Genomic DNA, 8,858 nt, shown 5'->3' with positions numbered 1-8,858 from the left:
TCCCATAACTAGATCCATAACCGGGGACCATAACAAAATAAGACATTCAGCAACATCACAAACTATAAACTTGACTAATCGAACCCTCAATGCTACGTGAAACATTAAACTTAGCTATGTAAAAGGCCAATATAGCAACCAATCCAGCTAGGAGCTGATAAATAAGATACTATGAGAAAGCAACAACAAAGGCACAAAGCTGCTGTGCCTTTGTGAAAATTTAATGACACTGTCGATCAGTTCAAACTCTTATTTGTGAAGCAACAAGATAAATGTAAGAACCTGAAATATAGTAATCAAAGCAGCATCTATGCAATCTGTCTCAGGCTTATGGGTGTAGAATATATCGACAGGAAACTGCCGTCCCTGAACATGAACAGCCTTTGCACCACCAAAGTACTCTGAGAAAACTCGTGCATCCAGACTGGCTGACATAATGATCAATTTCAATGGGTTGTACTTTTTCACTTGACATGACTTCAAAATACCGTCATTCTGATTGTCAATCCTTTCCTCCAGGGCATGCCCATTATTAGAATTATTATGATCAGTATTTACCACTCCGTTGATAGATTTTGACCTTGCTTTCTGTACATTCTTTAACAATCCAAGCAATACATCAGTGTGGATAGTCCGCTCGTGCGCCTCATCAACAATAATAACAGAATACTTGGAGAGGTATGGATCCAATAATGCTTCCCTGTAGTAGTGATTAGTGGAATGTCATTCACCATTTGTAAATTGATTTTTCCAGATACAGCTTTAGATAATCATAAATAGCTCTACCATGTGATGTCAAATGTGAAGTAAACTCTCCATGGCACATGAACAATCTCTCCACACATGCCCGTATATGCAACAATTAAGTCCATAGTCATGGCTATATTACTCTTTTTTTCTTTCAGAAAAGTGAGACTCATACATGTAATGCATCAAACCTTTTTTTGCCTTATTACCTCAGAAGCAAACCATCTGTCATATATTTGATCTTTGTTTGGCCAGAAGTTACATCTTCAAATCTAATAGCGTATCCAACCTTTTGACCCAATGGAATGCCACATTCCTCAGCAACACGTTTAGCAACAGTGATAGCAGCCACACGTCTAGGTTGAGTTATCCCAATGATACCACCATCACGGCAAAATCCCCATTTAAAAAGATACTGAGGTAGTTCTGCAAAGGTATAGGCCACACTAGAATAAAGCTGAGGAATGTCAAGATAGCAGCTAAACCATGCAACACATACCTATTTGTATCTGATGAATAATACAAAAGATGCATTTTTTAATTTTTTAGACTATTCTACTGTATTAGTGTGTTTATTCCTATAGATTGAATAACAAATTTTGTTACTTGGAAGTTTCGAGAGAGATAGATTAAGGAAAATTAGCAAAAGAGAGTATCCAAGAATAATCTTGAAATTCGTAGGACGATATATATAAGTTCATTATATCAGGATGAATAATTTGGACACACTCAAAATATGGAACCGACAAAACAGAGTGAGCTGTCAGGCGACAATTCAGCCAATACTTTCAGGTGCACAACTCAAGCAGTTATGACCAATCACAAACGTTCACTAACCACCACAGGAGTTCCTCAGTTTATGGCTAAACCAAGCTAGTGAGGGTTACTTGGATTTAACTGAAATTTTCATATGGTCTCCTGTCCTAATTCATCATCCTTCCTGCTGTCAATCCTCGCATATTTCTCATCCTCAAACACACTCATCAGCCAAAATGTGAGAAATGTCCTAATTCGTCCAAAAAGAGTCGAAAACTAAAAGAATAAGCAAACATGAAAAACAATAAATTGTTGGGTTCAACCTCGGTTTAGGAAGTATAAGTTTATAGTGCGCAGATGACTTTCTTAACAAAACTCCAGATCGACTTTGCTTCGCCGAGAGAGCTATACCTCATTTTAACAGCCACCTCAACCCCTCACTACAAAAGAAAAAAGACTCCTAAGAAATTATTCAGTGTTGTGATTACTAAATCCACATGTACATCATCCTTTACATTTTCACCAAATAATCAACAAACCATATGTCCGATCTTCAAAATTTCACCAGTTCTATAATGTGCGACTTGCACAAACAGACAGAAAGACACCTTTATACACCTCAGTAAAGACTGATAAGCCACACACAACACAACACATAAACAAACAGATAAAGAAGAAAGATGCAATATGCATGAGTCTTTTATCCTTTTTACTAACTGAGGACGTGGAAGGCCTTAGAACTGGCACTATGCAACATCATAAATGACCACCATCATTGAAGTATTATCTAAATACTGCAATGTAAATGAATCTGCTTCAGATGTATGTCAGTCATTCTAAGAGGACGTGTAGCAAAAAGTACTTACGAGTTGTCTTTCCACTTCCAGTTTCTCCAACAATTATCAGAGTGTCATTGTTTCGCACCTCCTCCACTAGTCTCCTTTCAACTAGAGTTAATCAAATAACATGTGTAAGATGAAAATCTACAGAATACAGCGAACCAAAAAAACAGAACAGATGAAAATGAAATAACAGTATGGCGTTAGAATGAAAAATCAATGCAAGCACCGTCTTCTCAAGAAATTAAACGCAGCATTCATGCGTATTTTTTACAGAGCACCACAGCACCCTAGAATACAACAAAAACTATGTCTCAGTCCCAAACGAATTGAGGATATATGATGATTCATCATGAATTAGCAAGTATGCTAGCTGTCAGCCTACCGTAACCCTCCTCCTTTTTCCGGGGTTAAGGTCCGCAATGTAAAGAAGCTCACACATGCGGAGAAACCACAACACCCTAGAATATCTAGATAAAATCAGTTATAACCATCAGAAAAAATAAATTTCCCACAGGCCATACACTACTTGAATTAAAAATGCCAACTCCCAGCCTAGAACTTATTATAAAACAATCAGTAAATTGAAAAACAACTCACACTGAAATACTCAGAACAGGATTGAAAAAAAAAAAAAAAAGAGCACACATTAGACTAAAGATTTCAAATTGAATAACTAAAACAATACCTGCAGCAATTGGTAAATTTTTTCTCTGCTGCTCAATCTTTTGCTTCCTGCCAAAAAAGAAAATCAAACCTTTGAACAAAAAGGCATGCATCTACATAGTTATATACCCACAAAAGAAAGCATCTTTTAGCTTCTAGGATTGAACCAAGAAGGTATAAAACTAAAACTAAACAAGGGTATGCTAAAAAGTAACAATCTGGCAAAAAAGATCAAACCTTTGAACATAAACGTATACATATACATAGTTAAATACCCACAAAAGGAACCCTTTAGCTTATTGGATTGAACCAACAAGAGATAAAAGTAAATTAAACAAATGGGGTATGCTAAAAAGTTTTTTTTAAAAAAATACCTGGAAACAAAGTCCCCTTTTGTTTGATTTTGATGAGTGTTTCTTGAAAAGTTGTTAGCAGCCATTGAAGGCATATCTCAAGATTAGTTTCAACACTTGTTAATTTCAAGTTTTGCAAACAAAAGGTGGAAACTTTGTTCACTATTATGAACAACTACTAGACGACGAGTTGAATCCATAAGGAGCCGCAAGCCTAATGTATATTTTCACTACTCCACACCCACCTCACCCCACCCCACCCCACCCCGCGTCTGGTTTCAACAAGGGCATATTTTTTATTAATAAATCAAAATATATTTATTTACACAAATAAAAATAGCAGAGAATAATAACTATACAAATATATTTTGAGGTAGGAAATACAAAATAATTAATTTAATTAAGGTTAAATTTTTAAAGATTGTATTTTTCTAGATTTTAAATTATTTTAAACTGTAATTAATGTCATACTCCATTAACGTCAATCAAAACTTTTTTATTTATATAGATAATAGAAAATCCCCCTGCCCCCGACGTTTATATTATTTGACCCTTATTCTAAAAATAGTTATGATTTAATTGTCCAATTAATGAAATCAAAAAGAATTTTCTAATATTTTTTTTATTTCTATATACCTGTAATATTAAATAACGGTTAAAGTAGTAGTCAAATTTAAAGTTTCAATGCATTGTTAATAAAATTAGTTTAGTAAAATACACCTCTAATTAGATTTTTTTAAGAGGTGTCGTATCAAGAACGGTCAAGTAATATGAAACGAATGGAGTAAGAAAGTGGAGAAAGACAAAAATATACACATACATAGATATACAGACGCTTGATGCATATTATATTGAAATAACGATCATCAAAATATTATTTTATTGAGGAAAAATGGTCAAAAATGTCTTCAGTTTGAAGTTTGGTCCAAAAACGCCCTAGTCATCGATACTTTGGTCCAAAAATGTCCTTACTGTTATTTAATGGGTCAAAAATGCTCATTTTCCAAATAAATATATTATTCATTTTTCTTTTTAACACGTTCTTTTTTTAATAATATATTTTTAAATTAGCAAATATTTATCTTACTTCAATTCAGAAAAAAATAAAAAATGAAATATTTTGTATTTTATTAGTATTATTTTTATCGATAAACAAATAAAAATTAATGATGGATATACTATGATCTTATATATATATGACATATAATATCCATTGAAAGGGTACATGAAGTTATAAAATGAGATTAGGAAGAAAAAAAATTATTTCCTACATTTTTATTTGTTAAAGTGATTTCAAAAGAAAGGAAAACAAGAATAGGGTTCTTTAGTAATATTTTAATTAGGAATAAGATGTGTTTAAAAAAAAACATATTTATTTGAAAAGGGGCATTTTTGACCCATTTAGTAATTATAGGGACATTTTTGGACCAAAGCAAGGGGATTTTTGAATCAAAGTATTGGCGACAAGGGCATTTTTTAGCCAAACTATAGATGGGAACATTTTTGTTCATTTCACATAGTTTAAGGGCATTTTTGACCCTTTTCCCTTCTACTTATAATGTTAATGAACTTAAAGAAAAAATTATAAATACCTAGGTTAGAAAATAAATCATGTATAATATAAAGATGTATTATATGTATGTGGTATAACATGGATAAAATAGACTATGCATAGGATAAAGGGGGAGTTTGATGATTGTTCAAAGTTGAGGGGGGAGTTTGATTTTTAAAGCAAAGTCAAGGGGTGAAAATGATTTTCATCCTTTAAAAAAATAAAATTTATGTGTTAAATTAAGTCACTCCATCATAAAATACTTTTTATTTTTTAAAATTATTTGATATATATATATATATTCTCTTCTTATTTTATATTCTTTTATAAATATACTTTACTTTACTTTGCTACTTATATAGAAAGGAGAGTTGAATTCCTTTCTTAACTAAAGCTAGGGGTATTTTTAGTTTTTCATTTATATGTTGCATATCGTTAATCGTATGATCATGTTTTTAGATGGTACTTTATAAAAAATTCCCACAAATATCAGTCTTCCTTAAAAAGTATCAAATTTGTCCTCAATCTTAACCACCTATTGCAAAGGCATTTTAGGTTATTCAATTTTAATTTTTGGTTTACATATTTATACCCTTTGCATAAATATAAATTAGGTTGATTTAGTTCTAAAAATAACTATTTTATCTAAGTAGGTGGACAAGTTATGTATAACTCAAGATTGGGATGAGATTACGGAAGAGTAGAAGTCTCGTGGATCCTGGATCTCCCTTGAACTGATTGATAAGTTAAACCCGCTTTGAAAGTTAAGAAAAAGAGTTGGGCTAAGTTTGGGATATTTTTTAGATTTAGCTTATCAATCTCTTCAATCACTTCAAGGAAAATCCATGAGCCACGAGGCTTCCACTCTTCTGTAACCTTATCTCAATCTTTGATTTATACGCAACTTGTCTACTTTCGCCTTTGTTTCATCACCCAATTTTGTTAGGAAAGATTGCGATTCTGTAATGACCCGGTGGGTCATTTTTGGAGATTTTCATAAATTTATAGTTTTACCCCTCCCGATGTTGATCCTGAGTCATTTCTGATTAAGTTTCGGAAGTTGGTTTAGAGATTTGAGTAAAAAGTTGTGAATTTTGTAAGTTTTGAGTTTGAAAGTCTAAAGTTCCTTAAAATGATTTTTGGTGTCTTTTAAAGTTTTGAGTGTCAGAATGGAATTCTGTCGATTCCATCAGTCTCGAAACATGAAAATTAGTCTAAGTAAATTGTTGATTTCATTTTTTGGAGTCTTTTTGAGGATTTGAGGTCCTAAGTTGGAAATTGATGAAATTTTAGCCTTTGAATTGACTCTGGTCAATATTTGAGTTTCAGATGCTCGGATAGCAATTTTGAGAATCCGTTAGATTCGGGGAATGATTTTAGGCCTAAGTGAGGTCTTGATTGAATTTTCAAAGATTCCGAGTTTGATTTGGCCTTTTTAGGCGTTATGTTCATTTCTTGTGAGTTTCACAAATTTTAGGTTAAGAAGACCTCAGATTTGTGTTTCGCCATTGAGTCCAGAACGTCGAGTTTAGTCAATTAGCATATATGATTTGTGTGTACGGGATTTCGAACGAATCTCGAAGGTCTTTTTGATGAGTTTTGAGTTGGCTGTTTTTCTGGTGTATGTATGCACTGTTTTAAAGAGCGATGACGGCTGTTTTTTTGGTGTATGGGTGCATTGTTTTAATGAGCGATGGTTCGCTTAAGCGAAGCCATCACTGCGTTCATAAGGGATTGGGTCCCATGACCTTAGATTTCGCGATCGCTTTAGCGAAAACGAAGGTCTGTTCACGATCGCGAAGGTTGGATTTTATTCGGGGTTCACTTTTGCGAATCAAAGTTTTTGCTTTTGTGACATCAGAGAGAGATTCATGCCCGCTATTTTTGGGGTTTAAGCCTCATTTTTCATTGTTGAGCTTTGTAAAACTCTTCGAATGTGATTTTGAAGATATTTCTTGTGCTAAATCATTTGGGTAAGCTTTTGTGACCCTAAAATTTCATTTCCTTTATATCCTTTATGGATTTTAACATCAAAACTTGAGATTTTGATTGGCAAATGGCAAGGGTTTTCAAGAACTTGAGTTCTAAACTAATATGATGATTGTGAACTATTTAAATCTTTTTTCGAAATGGTTTTCACCAATGAGTTCCAAATGCATTGGGTAATATTTTCAAGTAAAACTTTCGGATTCAAACCTCATTTTCAGAATTGAATTTTTGAGTTGATTGGACTCATTTTGCAAAGTGTGATTTGGGTGTTGTTATTTTTGTAATCTTATTGTGATTACTTGATTGAAATAGATTGTGTGGCTTTGAAAGTTGTTCGATAAGGGAAGACTCAAGTCTTGGATTGACTATTTGATTGAATTGAGACAAGTAATCTCTTAAACTTTGTAATCTAGTAGAATCATGTATTTCCCTTTATTTTATGTGTTGGGGAGTGATGAGAATGAGATTATGGGTTCATTGTTCCACAAGATTAATCTTAATGAATAAAAATGAGATTAATGAAAAGGTAACGTATTGATCATAATGCTTGTGAATTGCCTTGTTGTGAACCGTACTTGATTGATGAAATGATTTGATGGCATTGATGTGGACTTGAATCTCTTGAATTGTTGTCTCTTCTTTATGATGTGGAATTGCTTATTTGCATTGATATTATTGTGCACCGTGATGAGACATGTGATGTTATGCCGAAGGGAAATGATTCCGGCAAGTAACATGATATAAAATCGAAGGAAATAGTTCCAGCTAGTTATATGATATAAAGTCAAAGGGAAAATATTTCGACTGGTGATAATGTGCTAAAGGGAAATGGTTCCAGCAAGTAATATAATATAAAGTCAAAGGGAAATGATTCCGGCTAGTGATATGATATAAAGCCGAAAGGAAATGATTTTGGCAAGAGTTGACTATTGTAATTTGATGTATTTTGACATTTGTGATTGATCTACTTGTTACTTGTAATTGATGCACTTCATACTTGTGATTGATCCTTTTGACACTTGTGTTTGACATACTTGATACGCGTTGGTTGTTGGACTTTGACTATTAGACTGTGAATGTCAATCCTTGTGGATTGTAGCATTGTTAGATTTGGCTGATTTCTATGCAGGTTGTAATTTGAGGAAATTTGATTGGGACGAAAGAAGTGCTCGATTTATATCTAGTTTTTCTTTGTTTAGTAGGTTGCTTTTAGAGTATCGTGTTGTTTGGTACTCACTCCTTGCTTCTACACTTGTGTAGGTTTCGAGCCCGGACCAGTGTGATCTTCTTCTTGTATTATCGAGACTTGTCAAAGGACTTTGAGAGGTAAGTTGTTTGTCATCCCAGTGGGTATTTTGTTCTTTTTACTTTATGTTTTGTTCTATTCGAGAAACAAAGACTTTGAGACTTGTAATTATCTTTCGAATTCGGTATTATTATATTAGTCACTTGTACATGTGACAACCAGATTTTGGGGTTATTTTAGAATGAATAAATTTTCCGCTTTTATCTTATTCTTATTTTACTTTCCGCATTTCTTCGTTTCATTGAGTTTGAGGCTGATTTGTCTCGGTGGAAATAGATAAGTGTAATCACGTCCAATATTTTTTATCGTGACAGATTCTTTATAGAAATAAAAGAAGAGGATACAATTATATGTTGTTTATTAGCTATTACATCACTGCTTCGTCTTTCTCTTACTCTTCTTAGCTCTAGCATCTGCCTATCTTCGATCGTTCGGCTTATGCACAAAATTTATGGGTGAGTGCCTTGCCTCTCTGGCTTCGGTACAATTGGGGTTCTCTGTTTTCTTCTTTAGCGTCTGATGTTTATTGTGTTTCTTGTATGTAATTATTTTTGCTCTTGCCATGTAAATGAGCTAAATGTTTCATTTTTTATGTTGCCAAGTATATGAGCTATACCTCCCCCGCCCCCCCCCTCTCCCACCCCCCCTCC

At 33.5% G+C, this 8,858-nt stretch overlaps 1 protein-coding gene across 1 annotated transcript in view; it reads right to left on the bottom strand.

Annotated features, from left to right (window-relative positions):
- LOC102602289 (putative ATP-dependent RNA helicase DHX33) overlaps nt 1–3,572 on the bottom strand; it is a 10,333-nt gene extending 6,761 nt beyond the window's left edge. The window contains exons 1-5 of the mRNA XM_006354297.2: nt 3,383–3,572; nt 3,031–3,077; nt 2,370–2,450; nt 957–1,173; nt 283–700 (exon numbers count right to left, since the gene is read on the bottom strand). Of these exons, the coding sequence (XP_006354359.1) occupies nt 283–700; nt 957–1,173; nt 2,370–2,450; nt 3,031–3,077; nt 3,383–3,456 (837 nt within the window). The 5' untranslated portion in view covers nt 3,457–3,572. The remainder of the gene's footprint in view (nt 1–282; nt 701–956; nt 1,174–2,369; nt 2,451–3,030; nt 3,078–3,382) is intronic.
- Nucleotides 3,573–8,858: the final 5,286 nt, after the last annotated feature.

Source organism: Solanum tuberosum, unplaced genomic scaffold, assembly GCF_000226075.1.
Source record: "Solanum tuberosum cultivar DM 1-3 516 R44 unplaced genomic scaffold, SolTub_3.0 scf00177, whole genome shotgun sequence".
NCBI lineage: Eukaryota > Viridiplantae > Streptophyta > Magnoliopsida > Solanales > Solanaceae > Solanum > Solanum tuberosum.
The sequence above is the reverse complement of the archived record's forward strand: the minus strand, read 5'-3'. Positions and strand labels throughout refer to the sequence as shown.